This window comes from Lithobates pipiens, unplaced genomic scaffold (genome assembly GCF_037356315.1).
Source record: "Lithobates pipiens isolate NorthernLeopardFrog02 unplaced genomic scaffold, aLitPip1_a1.2 Scaffold_27, whole genome shotgun sequence".
Classification (NCBI taxonomy): domain Eukaryota; kingdom Metazoa; phylum Chordata; class Amphibia; order Anura; family Ranidae; genus Lithobates; species Lithobates pipiens.
Window position 1 is genome coordinate 169344524 of NW_027507788.1, and position 23732 is coordinate 169368255.

The 23732-nt window shown below is 43.9% G+C and overlaps 1 protein-coding gene across 2 annotated transcripts in view; it reads left to right on the forward strand.

Annotated features, from left to right (window-relative positions):
• The window catches only part of PRDM10 (PR/SET domain 10), a 133651-nt gene that overhangs the window by 95230 nt on the left and 14689 nt on the right, over positions 1-23732 (forward strand). For both annotated transcript variants that reach the window (XM_077457887.1, XM_077457886.1), the window contains exons 10-17: positions 307-424; positions 10780-10909; positions 11633-11863; positions 18765-19112; positions 19497-19652; positions 22809-22988; positions 23073-23183; positions 23263-23463. In XM_077457887.1, coding sequence (XP_077314013.1) covers positions 307-424; positions 10780-10909; positions 11633-11863; positions 18765-19112; positions 19497-19652; positions 22809-22988; positions 23073-23183; positions 23263-23463 — 1475 coding nt within the window. The remainder of the gene's footprint in view (positions 1-306; positions 425-10779; positions 10910-11632; positions 11864-18764; positions 19113-19496; positions 19653-22808; positions 22989-23072; positions 23184-23262; positions 23464-23732) is intronic.

Sequence of the window (23732 nt, forward strand, 5' to 3'; positions counted from 1 at the left end):
CATCAGCAAGTGGCTTGTTGGCCCATGATCACTGCTGCACATCTGATTGACTCCCTGTGTCACTTCTCCCTATTCCAGTTTGAGATCTATTGTATGGGCATTGCAAGAGGCTAATACCAGGGCAAATTTAGATACTAAAACTGTTTGCTTGGAGTTCAACTTTAAGGGACTAATAGAAGTTTTACAGAGGAGGCCTTTTCAGTTTACATTGGAACCTACATTTAAACAGCTCTTTACTTATGTCCAACCTTGATCTAATCTGTGCACATTGTGCTGTATAACCTACGTGATTTTTATGCCTTTCAGTCCTCAGAGAGCAAGAGAAGAACTGGCCGTGTTATGAATGCAACCGCCGATTTATGAGCTCTGAACAACTGCAACAGCACCTCAATTCCCATGATGAGAAGCTGGACTTCTTCAGCAGGTGCTTCCCCCCTTCCACCCATGTATATTTGTTCTATATAGCCTGATATATCCTGGGTTGTTTTATGTGTTAATGTGTTCCATGTACACTTCAGGTCTGTACTGTGTTCATTGTGCTTGTCTCATACAGGCATGTTTCCTCTGATATCCTCCTATGTTCTTGAATAACCCTATAGTGGTGTGTGTCACAGAATGGCTCTCTGTCCATGTTTTGTGGCATGTGCCATGTTGCACTTGTTACATACGGACATCTATGTAGTAATTCACTAGTCATTTCATCTGATTTGGCTTCTCTATAATTCATTCTGTTTGATATAATAAGTGAGAAGGAAACTAGGGCAGGTGATTATGATAATTATCCAGTGATATCAACCACACACCATGTGCCTGGTTTGCAGGCTTCGTTGGTGTTTGACAGCTTGAGAGAGATGGCACCTAAGCAACCAAATTATTATCATTATTATTTTTATTATACATGATTATTATACAGCGGGGCAATTATTTGATCCCCTGCAGATTTTGCCCACTTACAAAGAAATGAAGGGTCTATAATTTTTATCATAGGTGTTTTTTAAATGATAGAGACAGGATGTGAACCAAAAATCCAGAAAAAACACGATACAAATGTTTTAAACTGAGTTTAGGTTCAGTGAGTAAAATAAGTATTTGATCTCCAAGCAAAACATGACTTGGTATTTGGTGAAGAATCCCTCGTTGGCAAGCACAGAGGTAAGACGTTTCTTGTAGTTGGTTACCAGGTTTGCACACATCTCAGGAGGGATTGTGATCAACTCTTCTTTATAGATCTTCTCTAAATCCTTAAGATTTCTTGGCTGTTGCTTGGCAACTCGAAGTTTCAGCTCCCTCCATACATTTTCTTTAGGATTAAGGTCTGGAGACTGGCTAGATCACTCCATGACCTTAATGTACTTCTTCTTAAGCCACTCCTTTGTTGCCTTGGCGGTATGTTTTGGGTCATTGTCATGCCGGAAGACTGGCGGCAAAGTTGGCCTTTACCTCGAGCAGAGAAACGGCCTTAAAACATAATGTTGCCACCTCCGTGCTTGATTGTAAGGATAGTGTTCTTAGGGCCATAGTCAGCATTTTCTTTCAAACACAGAAAGTAGAGTTAATGCCAGAGAGCTCAATTTTGGTCTTATCTGACCACAGCACTTTCTCCCAATCCTTCTCTGAATCATTTAGATGTTCATTGGCAAACTTCAGATGGGCCTGTACATGTGCCTTCTTGGTGACTGTGGTCCCAACTGCCTTGATCGTTCACAAGCTCTTCCTGTGTAGTTCTGGGTCAATCTGTCACTTTTCTCATGATCATCCTTACCCCATGAGGCCAAAGCTTGCATGGAGTGCCAGACCGAGGGCAATTGCTGGTTATTGCTGGTATTTCTTCCATTTGCGAATAATTGATCCAACAGTTTTCTCCTTCTCACCAAGCTTCTTGTTGATGGTCTTGTTGCCCATTCCAGCCTTGTGCAGGTCTACAATCTTGCCCCTGACATCCTTTTGACAGCTCTTTTGTCTTGCCCATGATGGTGGGGTTTGAATGGAAGAAAGAGATTCTGTAGGACAGGTGTCTTTTATACACATAACGAATTGTCGCTGGGACCACTTCAACTTGAAAGAACTAATCTGTGTACCACATGAGTACATACTTTAGCCAGTCTGTGGGAGCCAGAATTATTGTTGGTTGATAGGAGATCAAATGCTTATTTTACTTTCTGAACTGCAACTCCATTTATAACATTTGTATTGTGAGTTTTGCTTTTTTCAGTTTTTTTGCTTGAGATTCTGTCTCTATCATTTAAAATACACCTATGCTAAAAATGATAGACCCTTCATTTCTTTGTAGATGGGCAAACTTACAAAATCTGAAAATGATTCATTAATTTGTAAGTCTGGGGTGGGATACATTTGATAAGAAATGATCAAGTTCTTTTTGGCATTATCCCAAAAATAAATATAGAAAAAGTCAAACGCAAGAAAAGCTGGACTTTAAATATGCCTTTGAGAACTAAACTGATACAGGAACTTTTAAATTCATAATTTCAATTTCTTTATCATACATCATGGGACACCAGAGTCTTAAGTAAGTAATTAATGGGTTAGAGGCTACCTTCAGGTGTTGACACTGGTAAACCCAATCAAGGAAGTTTACTCCCTATATAACCCCTCCTCCTTCTAGGAGCACATCATTTTTTTTTCTCTCCATTGTCTAAAGGTGTATTTTTGGTCACAAGTGAAGAAGTGCTCTGAGGCGCTCCAGAAGGGATCCATGCTGGATTTAAATTCCGCCATAAAAAGAAGCTAGATCCATCCAAAGTGCCACTGAGGCCTAAGGTGGATGGTACCTGGGACCTTGTATCCAAAGCACGAGGTTTTGCCTGTAATGCCTCTCTTTGTAGGGCTGGACCCCAGGAACCCAGAGCTTAGCTCTTGTTACATTAGCTAAAGCTTCCTGATGGGGTGCTTGTACATGGCCCAAAGCAGTTGGAACCCTGTTTTAGGGACCCAGTCCTTGAATGTTTGCTAAACGCAGCCCGCCGTGATGGATGAAGGCTGGATTTTCTGTTAATTCAGCAAAATCCTGCGACGAGGATAAGGTAAGGGAAGAAGCTTGGGTATTAAAAACATGTTTCTATTTCTTCCATTAAAGGATAAAATGTTGTCATGCCTTAAAATCTCCACTAGATGAAGTGTATGCACATACCTTACTCTTTTGTCTGCACTGTTAGCTCAGTCCATGTCTGGCTGCACAGCGTGTGGGTGGAGATTTGCAAAAGAAATCGGCCAAAAAAATGTTTTTTCTCCCCATGATGGGACCAGGGGTTAGGGGGGACAGCAGCGCTGCACCCCCTTTACGTTACCCCCCCCGCCGTGGGTGATGTGGAGGTCCCACTATTTTACTGCTAAAAAGTTTTACTTTGGCTGTATTTTTTACATATCTGTGCCTCACTGCAGGAGTCTCAGGCAAAATGTTGCGCTCAGGCACGGGAAACATTTTAAATAAAAAAAAAAAAAAGGGGGCAGAATTTTTTGGAAGGGACCTAAATGCAGGTGCTGTGAACGTCCATGAGGATGAATGGCTAAAAGCTGATAAATACAGCTTTGTCATTCTCTCCCCTGCTGATGAGGAAGAAACAAGCTGCCTGCACACAGGGACACACGAGCTGTGGGACATGTATGGGTTGCAAAAACTGGCATTCCTGATTCAGGAAGGACAATTTTTCTAGCACTAGGCTGAACTTTATAGCGGCTTTTAAAGTCATGACTATTTTCAGCGATTTAGTGCAAATTGTATAGCGCCTCTGTTTTTTTTCTTAGGACTATGCCTGCCAAAAAGACACCACAAAAGCCAAAAAAGTAAAGGTTTCACCCCCAGGCATTGGGATCTCGAGCTGTATTTCCACACTGTCATCCTCGCCTGAATTACCAGTTATGACAACTCAGGGTGAGCCATTGGAACAAATTGATGGTGCAGCTGCCTCTCGCATCTCATCTGTATATGTGACTGACGATGCCCTTTCCTCCTCCTCCAGGGTCTGGAAGAAAGATTAGTGGCTTTAATCGCATCCTCCATTCAAATTGATAGAAAGTGTACTAGGTCCCCTTCCCCCCACTCCAGCTTTGCAAGGGGAACAGTGGGCACACGATGAGGTGTCGCCCTCAATCGATCAGGAAGAAAAGCAAACCGATGATTCCTCTGCAGAGGAAACAACGGTAGACCTTTTTTCAGCTTCTCAATCTGAGAAATTGCTGATGCAATCTCTTACAGAAATGGTTCGTTCCACTTTCATGCTGCCTCTAACAGTCTCATGAAAACTCTCTGCCTCTTTACTTGGGTGCTTTAAAACCTTCCCATCCTTTGCATGCATTTCCAGCACATGCATTACTAGAACAGCTTCTTTTTGCTGAATGGGATTACCCGGATAAGCATTTTCTCCCACCTAAGGTTTTCAATTCTCTATCCTCTGGAGGAGAAATTCTCCAAAAAATGGAAAGTATCAGAAATTGATGCTGCGATTTGCAATGTGAATAATAACTTGTCCTGTAGAAGACGCATAGATGCGTAAGGATCCAACAGATAAGTTGGAATCCCTGCTAAAATCTGCCTTTTCCTTAGCAGGTACCGTCACTCAGCCCCCAGTCGCCACGATAGGCGTCTGCCAATCCCTAAAGGACTAATTTAAACATAGATGCCATGAAAGATTCTATTCAGCCATCCTGCCTTACGCTTATGCTTGTACATATGCATAGAATCCTGTGGTTGAAAAATTGTAAAAACCTCCTAACTGGTTTCTCTTTCATGGGGAGCGACTGTTTGGAGAAGACTTGGATACATATACCAAGACAATTTCTAGGGGAAAAGTACTCTCTTACCAGTTAAAAGAAAATATAAACGCCATGCATTTAAACGGGCTCTTTCCCCTGCCCCAGGGACTTCCGCCTCTAGGCAGTGGCGACGGCCTCCGCTGTCGGACTCTAGAGGAAAACCTCAGGGTCAGACCCAGGCTCAAAAGAAGCCTCGGGGTAGGAAAGCTGCAAAACAGAATCTTAAAGCCTCATCATGAAAAGGCAACCCCCTCACCAAGGTGGGGGGAAGACTTCTGCAATTTTCAGAAGTCTGTAAAAAGGAAATTCAGGACAGATGGGTCATCTCCACGGTAACGCTGGGGTACAAGCTGGAATTTCGGCACTTTCCACCATCTCGTTTCCTGAGATCAAGTGTTCCCAAAGATCCAGAGAAGAAACCATCTCTGTTTCAGGTTCTAGACCGATTAAAATCTCAAGGGGTGATCATACAGATCCCCACAAAAGAGCAAGGTCTAGGGTTTTATTAAAATCTTTTCATGGTACCAAAACTAAATGGAGATGTCAGACCCATTCTAGATCTAAGAAAGCTAAATCAATTCCTGAAAATCCTCTCCTTTCACATGGAGACAATCAGGTCAGTAGTTTCTATCTTTCTAGGAAGAAAACTTCTGGCGTCAATTGACATCAGTAATATATATCTGCACGTCCCTATATTTCCTGCTCATCAAAGGTTTCTGCGGTTCAAGTTAGAACAGCAGCATTTACAGTTTGTAGCCCTGCCCTTTGGGCTAGCCACAGCTCCCCGGTTGTTCATCAAGGTGCTGGCCCCACCTCTAGCCAGGTTAAGGGTACAGGACATAACAGTTGTAGCATACCTAGATGATCTATTACTTATAGATCAATCAGTGACTCGTTTGGAGCAAAGTGTACGCACTACAACCAACTATATGAAAAGTTTGGGTTGGATTCTCAACCTACAGAAATCTTCCTTAATACCACTAAAAAGGCTGGAGTACTTGGGTCTGATCATAGACACAGCCCAGGAAAGGGTGTTCTTGCCTCAAGCAAAGATCAACTCTATAAGAGAGTTGATGTGGAGGGTCAAGTCAAATGGCAATCCCTCCATTCGTCTCTGCATGAGGTTGCTAGGGACGATGGTGGCTTCATTCAAAGCAGTTCCCTATGTCCAGTTCCATTTAAGACTGTTGCAAAACCGTATCCTGTCTGCTTGGAATAAAACAATTCAAGCTTTAGACTTGTCAATGCGGCTGTTCCCAAGAGTGGCCCAAAGCCTCATTTGGTGGTTATTAACCCAGAATCTGCTGAAAGGAAAATCCTTCAGACCAATCATCTGGAAAGTGCTAATGACGGATGTCAGACTTTCAGGCTGGGGAAGCAGTACTAGAAAAGACAACTATCCAAGGACAGTGGTCAAGAATTGAAAGAATCTTGCCCATCAATATCCTTGAGATTCAGGCAGTACGTCTGGCTCTAAAGGCCTGGACTTTCGTCCTGTCAGGATTCAATCCGATAATGCCACAGCTGTGGCCTCTATCAATCACCAAGGGGGCACCAAAAGTCTCTCACTACAGAGAGAGGTGAAAGTCGATAATTCTGGTGGCACCAGCATGGCATGGTCATGGCATGCAGAAATCGTAAAGATGGCAGTGGAGGGCCCATGGTCCCTCCCACTACGGCCAGATCTGCTCTCTCAGGGACTGATATTCCATCCTTCCTTACGGTCTCTAAATTTAACGGCTTGGCTATTGAAACCCACATTCTAAAGAAACGTGGCCTTTCTGGGTCAGTTATCTCTACTCTGAGATCTAAACCAGTTTCCAGAACTATATATTATATAGTCTGGAAGGCTTATGTTTCTTGGTGCGAATCCAAGGGTTGGCACCCTCTGAGATATATCATAGGCAGAATTCTTGCCTTTCTACAATTAGGGCTAGAAATGAAATTGGCCTAAAGTACTGTTAAAGGCCAATTCTCAGCTTTATCAGTCTTATTTCTAAGACCACTTGCTGTTCATTCTTTAGTCCGGGGTTTTATACAAGGGGTGACAAGGCTTAATCCACCCGTCAAACCTCCTTTGAACCCTTGAGACTTAAACTTAGTTTTGTCTGTGTTACAAAAACCAAAGCCATTTGAACCGATACAACATATTCCCCTAGTCCATCTGACAAGGAAGTTGGTATTTTTGGTTGCTATATCCTCAGCAAGGAGGGTTTCGGAATTGGCTGCTCTTGTAAAGAACCATATTTGATTTTTCATGAGGACAGAGCGGTGTTGCGCCCTCGTCCAGGCTATAGGCTAAAAGTGATTTCAGATTTTCACTTGAACCAAGATATTGTCCTGCCATCGTTTTTTTCCAAAACCATGTTCCAAGGAAGAAAAGTCACTACATTGTCTTCATGTGGTGAGAGCAGTGAACATCTATTTAAAGAAAACTGCTCAGATTTGTAAGATGTCTTTTTTTATTCTCCCACAGGGTCCTAAGAAAGGACAGGCAGCATCGAAATCCACTGTCGCTAAGTGGATTCGGCAAGTGATAATTCAAACTTATGATTTAAGGGGTAAGATTCCCCCATTTTCAAGTTAATGTGTTTTCTACAAGGTCAGTTAGTGCTTCTTGGGCAGTGCGTCTTCAGGCCTCCAAGGCTCAGATCTGTAAGACCGCAACTTGGTCTTCAGTGCATACATTCACAAAATGTTATCAGGTGGATGTAAGGAGGTATGTGGATATCGCCTTTGGGCGCAGTGTACTGCAAGCAGCAGTACAGATCCTCAAGTTTGGGTGTACCCTGCGAGTTTTCTCCCACCCCTCAAGTGGCATTGCTATGGGACGTCCCATTAAGCAATTACTTAAAGCTCTGTGTCCCATGATGTACGATAAAGAAAATAGGATTTTTATTACAGCTTACCTGTAAAATCCTTTTCTTGGAGTAAGTCATGGGACACAGAGGTTCCTCCACTCTTTTTTGGGATTTAAGTATATTGCTTTGCTACAAAAACTGATGTGCTCCTGGAAGGGGGAGGTGTTATATATAAGGAGTAAACTTCCTTGATTGGGCTTACCGGTGTCAAAACCTGAAGGTAGCCTGTAACCCATTAAGTAATTAATTACTGAAGGCTCTGTGTCCCATGATGTACTCCAAGAAAAGGATTTTACAGGTAAGCTGTAATAAAAATCCTATTTTTATTACACTGCATATTTAAAAGACATACCGTATTTATCGGCGTATAACACATCCTGCAGCCTGTCCATCATTGCAGCCTTGTGCATCGTTGTCCCCTTAGGTTAATTGCAGATTTTATTTTTTTAAATGGCGCCGCCGAGATGCCCTGTGTATCTCGGCAGCGCCCGGTAGTTCTTCGGCTCTTCTCGCGGCTTTCTGCCGCGTTCGGCTGTTCTCGGCGGCTTTCGGCCGGTCTCGGCCATTCTCTGCGGTTTTCCGAGAATGGCTGAAGGCGGCCGAAAGCCGCGAGAAGTGACGAAGGAGGCTGAATGCCGCCCAGAGGCTCAAAATTGCTCAAAAATCACAGAGGATCGGCGTATAACACGCACCCGTGATTTTCCCCTGATTTTAAGGGGAGAAAAGTGTGTGTTATACGCCGATAAATACGGTAAACGCATCAACAGGTATACCATATAGTGTAGGATTGCAAGAGTAAAATTGGTACACAGCTTAGGAGTTGTAAAGTCAGAAGTTTTTTTTTTTTTTTTTTTTTTCCTAATGCATTAAGATAAAAAGCCTTCTGTGTGCAGCAGCCCCCCCAATACGTTACCCGAGCCCCATCTCTGTCCAGCAATGTTCACGAGTCCCTCGGCTGCCCGGGACTCTCACTCCTGATGGCTGAGATACAGCAGCAGCGCCATTGACTCCCGTGGCTGTCAATCAAAGTCAGTTGGTCAATCAGGAGAGAGAGGGGGTGAGGCTGAACGGCAACAGGAGGGACTAGGAGCAGTCGAGAGGGATCTGAGAAGAGGGGATCCAGGCTGCCCTGTGCAAAGCCACTACACAGGGCAGATAAGTTTAACATGTTTGTTTATTTTTAACGAGACTTTACAAACCACTTTAAGCTCAAATGATCATGATGATTGCATAGTAAGTTGATCTGGTCTACGTGCTTCTTCAGGACCCAGGACCTTGTAGCTCTGGCTACATTTATCTAACAATGAAGAAACCATAAGCTGATCATAAAGAAAAAAATCCATCATAATATAAACATATAATTACCAAATCTTAAGTTGAATAAACTCAATGGTTTGCTTTGATATGCAAAAAAAAAGGGGAGGGGAAGGAATGAGGGACATTATACATCTATATTAATATAGAAAAAAAAAAGTGTGAGACACATATATGTATCTGTACATGTCATGTGCGCACATATATACATGTAATGCATTTATTTGTTTTTGCGCACATACTTTATGGATGTTTTCATGTATATATGTGCGCACATGATGTGCAGATACATACATGTGTCTCACACTTTTTTTTTTTTTAAATGATTTTTTATATATTAATATAGATTTATAATGTCTCTCCACCCCCCCCCCCCCCCTTTTTTTTTTCTCATCCACACAAACCATTGCGTTTATACAACTTCTTTTAGATTTGGCAATTATATGTTTATAGTATGACTTTTTTATGATAGGTTTATGGTTTCTTCTTTTCTTTCTTTTTTCTTTCTTCTTCCTTCCAGATCCATTTGCTATGCAATTGCTGATCGACTGCACTTAAGCTCTGTACCAATTTTACTCTTGCAATGCTATGCTTTATGGTATACCTGCTGATATGTTTGTCTTTTAAATATGCAATGTAACATTTTGTACAAGTGTTTTTTTTTTTTTTTTTTTTTTATATACAAGTTCCAGGCATATTTAAAGTCCTGCTATTCTTGTGTTTGACGTTTTAGGAATCAACTAATTATTTTTCCCTACTGTTAGCATCAGTTTGCACAGTATATTACAATAGAATGGAGATTGTATAGTTACAATAAAGTTCAAGACAAGAGGGTTCGGAAGGCTCTGCTTGTGAGCATTTATAATCTAAGAGGGGCAAATAATACAAAAAAGTGAATTGCTCTGTGGAGATAAATTGTATAAGTTAATATTTAATGTTTAGAATAAAGTATAACTAAAAGCAAAGCTTTTTTTAGTTAGTCTGGAGAGGGATTCGAATAACTGTCAGTTTTTATTGCTGTCTGTGCTTCCATTAGGAAGATTCTCCCTCTCTGTTTGTCCTTTTTACTATTATCATTGAAAGTAAAAGTAAATTCCAAATTTTGGGTTGTCCCCAGAAAGGTAACAGTGGGGAAATCTTTCAATAGGGAAACTAGTTCTGCTGACCTGAAGGTCCCCAAGGAATTCCTTTAATTTGCAGGGATTTCCTCTGACTTACGGTTAGGCTATGGGACAGGAAGTGAAGGGAAATCTCCACAATGGGACACAGATGGCAAAAAAAAAAAAAAACTGACAGGGGTTATAACCCTCCCTTATTATATCCAAAATGAAAACAAAGTTCCACTCTAAGGCAAAATAAGCTTCTGTAAAGAGATGAGTTTTCAGGGATTGACTGAAGGTGGACAAAGTAGGAGAGGGATGAACAGCTTGGGGTAAGTGAGTTCCAGAGGATGGAAGAGGCTCTGGAGCAGTCTTGGAGGTGAGCATGGAAGGAGGTGATGAGGGAGCTAGCAGGCAGGAGGTCTTGGGAACAGCGAAGAGGATGGTTTGGGTGATATTTTGAGATGAGATTTGTGATGTAGCTCTGGGCAGAGTTGTTTGTATTTTGAAATGTATTCTTTGGGTAAGTGGAAGGCAGTGAAGGGATTGGCAGGCATGGAACTGTTGTTAGGGTGGATGAGAGCCTGTGTAGATGTATTCATTCGTGTAGATGTATGCATTTAGTCAAGATGAGAGAGTGAAAAGGGGGTCAATTTTGGAAATGCTACAGAGGTGAAAGGGGCAAGATTTGAACAGTGATTGGAATCATTTTTAATTTTCTTCAACAATCACAGAGCCAAGGGACGTGGTCGTGGAAGGACGAAGAGGAAATTTGGACCTGGGAGGAGACCAGGGAGACCTCCAAAATTTATGCGCTTGGATTTTTCTGGAGATAATCGAGAAAAGTGCAGTCTGGGGAATCAGGTCAGTAGTGTATCGCATTAAAACATCAGCTCAAAGGGACTTGTACGGTTACTGAAAAAAAATGCAGCAGTAATGCATGCCGTATCTATCTACCCATCCTCCCCATAGCCTTATTCTACTTCATAAAACTGCTCAGCTTATAACTTTGGGTGAGTATAGAGGGAAAATTTAGTTCACAGGTGATAAATAAAGCCAGCAAATTTCTGTGAAATTGCTTCCCCCTTCATCAGGGCTGTGTCATGGGTATGGTCAGAAACTGAACTGGAATTGGTGAAATTCTACAAGTCTGTCTCTTTTTAAGTACTATGAGATGGCCAAGAGCCAGCATGAGTCTGAAAGTCCTGAAAGGGTCATAATTGCAGCATTTCACTGGCTACACCCATCGTCCACCCTGTAGAAGGCAGAGGCAGTTCTCCTGAAATGCGTTGGCTTGATCACCTGTGAACTAAATTCTTCAGTAAACTTTAATACAACTGTGCAAGTGTGACAAACCCTTTATCCTGAACGCTCCTCTGTACTCATTCCAGATTTCCTTGTGGAGCCACTCTATTGCTTTCAAAGAGGCAGCAACCTGAGACCTAAACAAGTCTCTCTGACATCACACCTTAATCGGCCACGAACCGCCCTGAAGGAGGACTCGGATCCTCTATTGATGCTAGACCATACACTGTTCCAGCATGGTCATACATACCAGCTTACAACTTTGTCTTTTGTCCATTTCAGGATCTCCTGCATTTCCAGAGTAAGCGGTCACAGTTTGACGAGACGGGGCACGCTACGATAAATGGCCTGGATCAATCTGAACTCTCACTGGGTACAGCGACGCAAGATCCAACCGATCAGCAGCCAGACACCCATGTTCTGCAGACTACTGTCCCTCCTGTACAGCCTTCTCCTGCTGTTTCCCATAGTGTCCTGACACCTGAAGACATGCGACGAGCCAAGCGTATTCGGGTATGAGCAATGAATCATCTCATGTTTAGAACTGTTCTTTGCTTTTGTGCTAAATGTTTCATAATGGGAAATATTTGAGTTGACTACAGATAATGCAACAAAACATGTATTTTCTTCTTAGCCAAACTCTAGGCTAACTAACCTAATAATAAGAAATATATCACACTGCTACAACCCAATTCATTCATTCCTTACATTTTAAATGTGAGTGGTGGTGCAGGAAGCACACAGGCAGGCTTTAGGAAGTGTACAACTATTGACCTTCTGTGGAGATGCGGGCTATCAATACAATATTTAGAATTATTTGAAGTGGTTGTAAAGGCTCAAGGTTTTTTACCTTCTTTTCCAATCATTTTTAAGGTTATAAACCATACAGATAGAAAATCTAAATCAGTGGCCACTAAAGAACTGGTAAAATGTGATTATGGACTGTGACTATAACTCCTAATAACAAGGAATACATGCTCCGAAGAGGAACTGCATGACCAGGGGACGCCCTCATCTAATACAAGGGGTCATCCCAGCCATGAATTAATCACTGTAGCTGGTCTTGGTGTTTGCATACACAACCCTCGGATGGAAAGTGGGACCAATGACGGCCAATCAGCAGTCCTATGTCACTCCCCAAACTATCAAAAGGTGTAGTAAGAAGAGAAAGAAGACAGGAAAAAGAAGAAAAGTAAGAGACAGCAAGCCTCTCCTAGGGCACGAAAAGGCTAGCCTCAGATCTGACGAGGCTGTCCCCATCAGATAGGGGATCCACGGGTCCCAGGTTTTTTCAAATGAGGGAAGCTTATCCTGCAGAATTGCAGAGACACATTCTTATAACATTATTCAGGGCAAGAGGTCAAAGATCGCACTTGGGATTTCCAAGATCTTGCGTTTTATTATTCTGGCTGCTGTAAAAATGAAAGCTATTAGGCGTTGGTTGGGTCTTGGGGCAAGGATTTTTTTACCTTCATGCACAGAAAGTAAAAAAAACATCTGTGTGCAGCAGCCCATCTAACTCTCCCAGTACTTACCTCGGCTCCATCTTGATCCAGCGATATGCATGAGAGCAGTGGCTCTCTGGGATCTCTGCCTCCTCATTTGGCTGAGACAGCCATTGGCTCCTGCTATTGTCAAACAGTCAATGAGAAGAGAGCAGGGGCAGGGCCAAGCTGCACTTTGTCTCTGAATGGACAGACAGCAGCGGGTTGGGAGTGAGCATGCTCTGGTGCCCCTATAGCAAGCTGCTTGCTTCATGGCACTCAGCAGGAGGGAGAATCCAGGAGCGCCGGTAGGGGGCCCGAGAAGAGGTGGATCAGGCCTGCTCTGTGCAAAACCACTGCACAAAGCAGGTAAGTATAACATGTGTTTTTATAAATATATATATATATATAAAATTTTCAATATATCTTTAAAGGCCAACTCTGGTCAAAAAATTTAAATTTAGCAGTGTATTGATTATAATGTACCTGTTTTTTGCAAAACTATATGCATGAGACATAAAGCAATACCCTCTGTCATTGTCTCGTTGCACTTTCATCACTATTTCCTGTTATTCTTATGGGAGCAATCCCCTCATTGCACCGATCTAGTTTTCACTATAAATCATTGACCTGGAATCACAGGACATGTACTGTAGTCTCAGATAACAGGAGGAAATGACTTGAGGCAGCTGCACAGACATACTAGTATAGCTTAGAATTTGACAGCTCTAAGATGAGGTCACAGCTACAACTTCATTTTTGCAAATGAAAAACAAAAACATTTCTAGGAGATGGGTTTATGGATAGGCAATTGTACAATACTAGGTCAAAGGGTAGTAATACCAGAGTTGGGCTTTAGGCCCCTTTCTCACGATCGGCCCAGAAAGATCCGCCTGTCTATTTTTCAGGTGGATCCGAGTGGGCCACCCATTGACTTGTATGGGCAAGCGGATGTCAGCGGAGATGTGTCTACTGACCGCTCAAAACAGATAGATGGCGATAGGTTCGCCATCCTTCCAATGGATATGATCAGATGAAAACAGACATGCTGTCCATTTTTCATCTGGTCTTTCCATAGAGAACAGCAGGGCTTTGACAGGTCTGTCCCTGCGCAGTGAGCAGATGGACCTGTCATCAGCAGACGGACCCATCACCTGCCATCACCCCACCCCCCCACCCACCGCTCAGCGAGCGGAGTTCGCTGAGCGGATCTGCCCAGTGTGAAAGGGGCCTTAAACTGTGTATTTCCTGACAGTTGATGAATAGTGTTGTCCTGTCAGGGCAGAGCTTGCGATTAGTTGTGTGTAAGTTTTATCAGCTTGAGCTGGGTTCTAAAAGTCCCTGTATTGAAATACAGTGATCCTGTGCCCCCAGTTTTTAGCAACTTTACTGGTTACCATCACGGAATATGAGTGTTTTGCTTGCGATGACCGTCTGCAGTTGTTAGTGCTGTCTTGAACACACAGAGAATTACCTTGTCAAAAGCTTTTTATTTCCTTGTATATTAAAGGGACAGAGGAAGTCTTGTATTGTCAGGTTATACTGCCACCTACTGGAGGATTGGACACTGACAAACAAAATTTTTTAGGCCAGCCCAGGATAACTCCTCCCTGTTTACAGCATGCCTGCTTATTTTGCCAGTGTCCCAGGAGGATGAATGTATTTTTTCAACTCTGCTGAGAAAGGTCGAACCTCTAGCCAGCATTTTTTGCCCACCCTTCAGTAGGACTGCTTTTGGACAGTACAGGACTTTCTGTATCCCTCAGTGGGTAAAAAAGAAAACGGGCTTTTTATACTCACCATAACATCCTTTACTTGTAGTCCATTGAGATACACGAGTTTCATCCCTCTGTGCCTATATTTATGCTCTTGCTTAGCCACAAACTTGAGGCATGCTGGTAGTAGAAACGGTTATCCTGGGCCGCTGTACATATATTTTATTTGCCAATGTCCAATCCTCCTATAGGTGTCAGTATAACCTAACCGTACAGGACTAGTATATCCCTTAAAAGAGAGGTATTTTTTTTTTTTTAATTCATACTTACCTAGGTGGATGTAGCGTCAGTCCCCTGGCCCTCTAACACTGAGATCGGAGCGATCGAACACCGCCGATCGCTCTGTTCTCACAGCTCTGTGAGCAGAGTGCTGCTGACTGTCAGCCACCCCTCTCTGCTCATGCACCCCCCCCCCCCTCGCTAGAGCGCTAGGCTGTGGAGGGGGTGTCGCCGCCGGCTCAGGCTCTCAGCGGCAGGCATGTAGGCGGATTCCATGTCGACTCCATTGTCACAATCTTGCCTGAGCCTGGACTGGCTCTTTGATGTCAGACAACAGTTCACCTCGCTGTCTCCTGAATACGGGTCACAGGAGTGCAGAACAATCCACAGAAGTACCGCCAAACATGCTTTGAATAGTGAATATAAAAAGCTTATTTTTTAGTTCTGTTATGTGGAACGCCTAAGCAAAATAGTAGCAGATTCAGACATGAGGAAGCGGCTATTTTTTTGGGTTATTGATTCTGAATTTTGTTTTACTTTGCACCTCACTTAAAACCTTGAGATTAGAAGGGATAGTATTTTGTCTATTGACTGCTGACCTGCATTGCCTTCATTATCCAAGGCTAGTCATTTTATAAATGTAATGCATCTTTCTCTCCTCCCATGCTGACCTCTCAGCTGGAGCTGCAGGTAGGTTGACTTCTAATAATACCATGGAACAGATGCAGCCATGACACACTTACTCCATGATATTTCATCCTAGAGGGAAAAATATTTGCTGGGGCATTTCATTATAAGCACCTGTCTTGTGAAAAGTGGCTTGAACATTGACGGAGAGTATGAACCCCCCCCCCCATCTAGCTCACATTGTTCCAAGCCAGTAGTATTTAATTACTTTGTGCTGGACTTGTTCTGTAATGTTGAAGATGTTTCATCCAAGCCACATTTTCAGTTCAAATGAGTGTCCATAAACATACCCCAGCATTTATAATTCACGCAAGTATCGCAGACACCTTAAAGTGGCACTAAAGAATCATTTTTTACTTTTTTTTTTTTTTATTGGCAAACGTCATACTTACCTCCACTGTGCAGATCATTTTGCACAGAGTGGCCCCGAACATCCATTTTAGGGGTCCCTCGGTTGCTCTTGCACCTCCTCCCTGCATTAGATAACCCCCTTGGAGAAATGCTCTCCCGTAGGGGTTACCTTGCGGACAAGCTCCCGAGTCCAGCATATGTGTCCAGAGCCATGAATGCCGGATTCAGCCCCAGTGCCTTCAGATTTGATTTACAGCAGCGGGAGCCAATGGCTGCGCTGCTATCAATCTATCCAACCAAGCGCCGGGAACGCTAGGGGGCCGGTGACTACAAGGTGTTTATTCACCTTAATGCATTAAGGTGAAAAAACATGAGCCTTTACAACCCCTTTAATTTAGTCAGCATGGAAAGGCAGATGCTGAATGTCCAAGAACAGGATGGAAAGTGTGGCAGTCATTGAACCGCCCTGTTCTAGTTACATAGTCCCATCCTTTTGTTTCAGATGGTCTGCATAGGTGTTAAACCTTCTGACGGTGTAAATTTGTCAGAACACTGGGGTGGTGATGTTAAAATTACATTTTATGTGGAACGTTGTTGGTGTCGAGAGTGTCTTCATCCCTGTTTATGGATAGCTGTTTCAGGGTATGTTCATTTTCCTTAAGGTGTATGTGATCAGCACAGGGACAATTGGCACTGTCCAAACATAGGGTCAGGGGTCTTACAGACACACATGACAGTCAAAACTGCTATATACAGCTGATGAGAAAAGGTATTTAGCAGTTTATATTTACTAAAATTATTGCATTTCTATGTTCTCTGTACAGTGGGAGACCAGATATAGTGAATGCAGGGTCCTGGGTTTAGTGAAACTTTAAGAACTGAATAGAGGTTGACTGATATGGGTTTTTCTCTGGCCGATGCCGATATTTAGAAATCATGGCGGCCGATATATGATGCCGTGGGTTTTTTTTTTTTTTGGACCGATATGTTAGGCCGATTTTTTTTATTTATTTATTTTTTTTATCCCCCTTCATCTCATAAAATCTAACAGACACCTTTCCCACTGGGGCGTTTTGTCAGGCACTTTTGGGCTAAAAATAGCGCCTGTAAAGTGCCTGCAAAATGGCTCCCCTGCAGTCTGTGTGAAAGACGGAGTGCTTTCACATGGAGTTGATGCGCTGGCAGGATGTAAAAAAAAAAAGTCCTGCAAGCAGCACGTTTGGAGTGGTGTATACCTCTCCTGCCCATTGATATGAATGGGCTCCACTGCCGAAGCGCATGCAATGCGATTTGGCAGCGGTGCTTCACGGGCGCATTTAACCTCTTCCTCGGCCGCTAGCTGGGTTATATGTGCCCCACTAGCAGCCGAATAGCACCGCTAAAATGATGGTAAAGCGCCCCTAAAACTTGCGTTTTACCATCAACGCCTGCCCGCTCCAGTGTGAAAGCAGCCTTCATAAGTGATACAGAAAATTTCTTACATTTAAACATTTATTGAACAAAACAAACCTCCAATCAATTTACTTGTATGTATGATTTAGATAAAAAACAAAAAACAAAACTATATTAACTATATTAAATAAAAACAGGTAATCAAAACTTTTGGACGAAAAAAAAATGGGCTAACTTTACTGTTTTTTTTTTTTTTTTTTTATCATCCCACCCCTCCCTCTCACTCCCACCAACCCCTCCCCCTCCCCCCTCTCACTCCCACCCTCCCCTCCCCCTCCCTCTCACTCCCACCCACCCCTCCCTCTCACTCCCTCCCACTCCCTCCCACTCCCTCCCACTCCCTCCCTCTCACTCCCACCCCTCCCTCTCACTCCCACCCCTCCCTCTCACTCCCACCCCTCCCACTCCCACCCACCCCTCTCACTCCCACCCCTCCCACTCCCACCCACCCCTCTCACTCCCACCCCTCCCTCTCACTCCCACCCCTCCCACTCCCACCCACCCCTCCCACTCCCACCCCTCCCTCTCACTCCCACCCACCCCTCTCACTCCCTCTCACTCCCTCTGGACCCTTTCACACAAAGATTCCAATTGGGTCCACCTGTCTGTTTTTCAGGCAGACCCAATCAGAACCTCCATTCGCCTCTATAAAACAGCCGATGTAAACAGACATGTCCCGTTCACACTTGTCTACATCCAATCCAATCTGCTTAAAACCTATGGATTGGGATTCCTTCCCCTTGCGTCTGTTGGATCGGTTTGCATTTCAGTCAGGTGTAAACGGACAGGCGGTCCATTTACATGTTGCTGCCATGGAGGAGAGCAGGCTGGTCTGTCTGCATAAGTGGAGTGGACACGGACCTGTCTGCTTGCTCAGCGGGGATCAGCAGACGGGTCCCCTGCTGAGCAAGCGGATAGCAGCCAGAGTCTGCCCCGTGTGAAAGGACCCTTACTCCTGAACTTGCTCCTACAATCTTCCCAACCTTCACCCTTTCGGTTTTTTTTTGTTTTGTTTTTTTGGAAAACAAGCATTTATTATGATGACTTTCTAACATATTCCATTATCAAACTGTATTGTGATGTACCATATGGATTGCCCTACCACATATACCTACACATATACTACAAGTTCTCATGCTTCTGTACATTGTAATCCTTAATCTCTGTGTTAAAGTGGAAGTAAACCCTTCTATAATTTTCAGTCAAGCTGCTATCTTGGCCTCTAATGATTCTTCAACTGCCATAATGCTGCACATGTGATCAGTTTTTCAAACCATCCAATGGCTGGTTTCATGTTTGGTTGAGAGCACAACCAATGTGAAAGTTAGCATTTCCGGCATGCCGGGAATGTAAGTGTTTTTTTGAAACTGGGTTTACTCCCGCTTTAATAAAAATTTTAAACAGAAATGTGGACTGATGGGTTATATTCTGACTCCTGTTTTGTAGAATGCCGCTCTGCAGCACCTTTTTATACGCAAGTCCTTCCGGCCGTTCAAGTGCTTGCAGTGTGGAAAGGCCTTCAGGGAGAAGGACAAGCTGGACCAGCACTTGCGTTTCCATGGGCGAGACAGCAACTGTCCCCTGACCTGTGACATCTGCAACAAGGGCTTCATTAGCACCAGCTCCTTGGAGAACCATATGAAGTTCCACCTGGACCAGAAGACCTATTCCTGTATCTTTTGCCCAGAGTCCTTTGACCGATTGGATCTCCTGAAAGACCATGTTGCTGTGCATGTTGTCGATGGCTGCTTCAGCTGCCCTACCTGCAAAAAACGCTTTACAGACTTCATTCAGGTTGGGTTTGTTAGTTCCTCTTAATGCTGAACTTAAGGACGGTATACCAGACACAAATTGTTGCAACTCTGTAAAACGCCAGATCACTCCAATGGTTGCTTGTTTTCAGCATCAGTTGGTGTGACCTAGCCTTCCATCGGAGGTTTTTTTTTGTTTTTTACAGATGATATGCCCTGATCACTTCATTGTAAGTGAAGTTTACCTTTTTATTTTTTAAAAGGCATTTTTATTTGCACTATCCAGTGCATTTTATCTTGTGCTTTTCTCTGACAGTGTCAGTTTTTACATATATGCTATAAACAATACACTATATCTTGATCTTAATAGCGCTTAGGGTGTTTATCTGTTCCTAACCTTCATGCTGCACTTTTCTGTACCATCCAGGTGAAGAAACATGTTCGAAGTTTCCACTCGGAAAAGATTTACCAGTGTACAGAGTGTGATAAAGCTTTCTGCCGGCCAGACAAACTTCGCCTACATATGCTCAGACATTCTGATCGCAAAGACTTCCTTTGCTCTACGTGTGGAAAACAGTTCAAGGTACAGAACAAAAGGCGAGGATCCCATACCCGAGTAAAGCTTTAGGAAAGTGGATAGGGGTAATAGTTCAGCACACAGAACCAGGATGATAGACCAGGATAGTAGATAAGGGTAATAGGTGAGAATATCATATCTAGATAATGGATGGGTATAGTAGATGTGGGTAATAGGTGAGGATATTGTAACTTTTATAATGGGTCAGGATAGTAGATGGGGGTAATAGGTGAGGATATTGTACCTGGATAATGGATCAGGATAGTAGATGAAGGTAGTAGGTGAGGATTCATTACCTGGATGGGATGATGGATGCAGATAGATGGGGTAATCCCGTAGCTGGATAATTAGGCAGGAAGAGGCCAGCTATTGCCAGCTGGTGTTTCTTGGCTAAATTAAAGATACCCTGTCTCTCTTTTTCAACTTCTTTATTTTAAATTGGCTACTTTTTTTATTACTAGCCTTGCAGAGTTATTCGTAATCCAACATTTCTTGAAGTTTTGGATTCTACAAACTGTGCTCTCCATTTCCTGGCAGTCATGTCATGGCTCCCTGCAAGGCCTTGGCTGATAATGTGAGTAGGAGTTGCCTGCAGATAGTTAGCAACGACAAGTTTTGTTATTACCCAACCCTACTACTTCTCTTTGGAGTCGTCAGGACCACATGATGGGTACTTTTCTTTTTTTTTCTTCAATTCTTTATTTCAAGAATTGCATACGGTTATACAGGAACATGAACAATGTTGAACATGTAGTGGATTATCTCCACCTATAAATCATGCCCAGTCAACACAGAATCATCATTAGGTAAACATCGGAAGTGCATTTCAGACAATGGGCCTCAAGGACTAGGCAGTCTCCGTATCCCGCATAATTTTGTAACGGTCAACACTGTTTTATTTGGTGAAAAAAAGAGGTAAAAAAAAAGGATTGAGGGAACAGGCAAGACCCAGAGGGCCAAACTGCAATAAGAGCTTTAGCGAAAATGATGGAAAGGAGGGGGTCAGAAAAATAGGGATGGAAGGGGGGGGGGTCAACCACCAGCCAGAACCCCCAACAACGTTTGGGGAGCCTTTCCAGTAGGCCCATCTCCCAGGGGTGCTAGGTCACCAGCTCCACATGTTCCTCAGAGTAGACTAATTTGTGCCAGTAAAACTACTTGAGGAATTTCTCCTGGAGGCCCCTGTCCATGGCCACCAGGTCCTCCATGGCAGAGTGGGGGTGCAGAGTCACTCCATGCAGCCAGTGGGAAGGTCTGTGTCCTGCAGTCCAGTGAACAGTGCAGGATAAGAGCCTTAAGGGCTGTTAAAACATCTAAGGAGTGGAGTGAGGGGGGAACGAACAGGGGGGGCCAATATAGTCCTGTGTGGTGAGGGAGGATCAAACGGGGGGGGGGGTCAAATACAGTCCTGACTGGCAACAGGTGGGAGGGGGTGTCCCGTAAGGGCCTGGGTCACAGCGGGCAAGCAAAACGAGCCATAAAGTCAGGCTGCAGACAGAGTAGTTTAGCAGCCACTCACAAGCGGTTTCCCGCTGGGTTATGGTTCAGGATGGTGGGCTCTGATTGGCATTGGATCTCCCCGACAGCATCTTGAGGAGTGGCGTACATCCGGGAATATGCATATCGTCACTCCATCACAATCGATTGGGCCCTTTTGCCAGGCAGCTCTCAGGATTTACTCCTTCTGGGTATAGCAATGTAGGCGGATTACATCTCGAGGACAATCCTGTTCCACCGGTTTAGGTCTGAGTGCCCTGTGTACCCTGTCAAACTCAAATTTGTCAGCGGTACTGAGTCCAAGATGACATGCAGGATTGCCCGAACTGTGTGGTAGGTTCTCATGACCCGTCGCCTCCGGCAGCCTCCAGATTCGTAGATTGTTCCGGCGGCTCCATTTCTCCAGGTCCTCAGCGTGAAGCTGCACCTCCGCCAGCTGGTCCTGGCAAAGTGAATTATCCAATTCCATCTGGGTAACCCGGATCACCAGGGGGGCTCAGTGACGCCTCACCCCTAGTCTGTCATCCAAACCGTGGACCTCCGTTTGGATTTGCTGGAAGTCCAGGCTGTGTTGCTTCCCTACCCTTAGCACCAGGGATGTCTGCTTTAGTGGGGAGAGCCCACAGCAGGGCCCTGATATCAGCATCATCTCTGGAAAGCTGAGTTGCCGGTCCAGGGCTGCTTGAAGTGACGGGGAGGGAACTAGGAGCGACGGTATACCCCCCCAGTGAGCTTGGCATCGAGCTTTGCGGAGGTGCCATTGGAGGGGGGGGGGGGGGAGAGGGTGAAGGCCTTTGGCAAATTTTCTTCATGATATTGATTCTTACTATAGTGAGTTGTATTTTCTCACCACCCTTCTGTTCTACTGGTGCAGGATTCCAATACTGAATTTAGGAGGAGTTTTGCAAAACTAGCACATAATTTTCGATAAGTGTGTTTGCTGCTGTCTCTTCCATAGTGAACTCATTTTCTTTTGATTCCATTCTTTACACCCACTCAAAACGGAGTGCCTTAGGACTTGCCTACATCGATAACTGGACCCATGTTATGCAAATTGCACTCTGCTTGTGTGTAGTTATGTTGGTGGATGGGTTTTAGGCTTGTCTGACAAGTGCAGAGCAGGCTGGATCTTGGTGTGTCCTACATGTTGATTTGACAAGCTAGGACTTGGTAAGGAACACTAGCCATAATTTAAGCTTCAAGCCACGCTCCATTTGAAGTCATGGCCCCTCCCTGTAGGCCAATCGGACACTACAAAGGTGACCACGCAGAGCTTTGTATTGATGGGCAGCTGCTTCTTCACCTGGTTAGAGGAAGTAGAGCTGAAAGCCATCAGTTGCTGGGACCCCAGGCATGTTATTGACACTGCTTGGCATATTTAGCAAACTTAACAAAGATATGTCTGCATTTGATCATAGCTCCACTTGTTGCCTGAAAACCTGGCAGAAAGTATGCTTCAGTATAGCTAGCAGTGAGGGATAAATAGCACAAAAAAAAGTATTTGTGAGCATGTTCTTCCAGTTCCATAACTGTTCCCTTTTTGAGTTTTTGACTTTATATTAAAAAAAAGAAAAAATTTAAAAAACTAGCTTTGATATCCTGTGCGTAGGGCCAAGTGTAGTGGGAGACATGGCTGTTTGGGTAATACAGATTTTGTTCTTCCAGAGAAAAGACAAGTTAAGGGAACACATGCAGCGAATGCACAATCCAGAGAGAGAAGCCAAGAAGGCGGATCGCACTGGGCGCACCAAGGCCTTCAAACCACGTCTCGCTTCCACTGACTACGAAAGCTTCATGTTCAAGTGCCGCATGTGTATGATGGGATTCCGGAGGAGAGGCATGCTGGTAAGCCAGAAGAGTTAAACTCTCTGCCATGTTACTTTACTTGGATATGGACAGTATTCTGAGCTATTACTGTTTTTGCTTCAGGTCAATCACTTGTCAAAGCGACACCCGGAAATGAAGATTGAGGAAGTCCCAGAGTTGACACTACCAATTATCAAACCCAACCGAGACTATTACTGCCAGTACTGTGAGAAGGTGAGTGGGCACAACCAAGGTGTACAACCCATAACCCTATATTATATTGCAGATCGTTGAGATTATTTCTTGTTTACAGGTCTATAAAAGCGCCAGCAAAAGGAAAGCACATATCCTGAAGAACCACCCAGGAGCAGAGCTGCCTCCCAGTATACGGAAACTGAGACCGGCTGGGCCCGGAGAACCAGATCCAATGCTTAGTACTCACACCCAACTCACAGGGACGATAGCAACACCTCCGGTTTGTTGCCCGCACTGTGCCAAGCAATACAGCAGTAAGGTGAGTGAAGGCTGTTCCCTGCAGTTCATATTATTATGTACACTTTTTGTCAGTGGTAACTGCTGGGTTTTACTTTTCAGACGGACTGTAAAAAACAATTGTAACTGACCCAATTTGTGGCTTAAAGGAGTTGTAAAGGCAAAAGGTTTTTTATCTTAATGCATTCTATGTATTAAGATAAAAAGCCTTCTGTGTGTAGCAGCACCCCCTAATACTTAACTGAGTCCCTTCTCTGTCCAGCAAGGTCCACCAATCCCTCGGCCATCTGG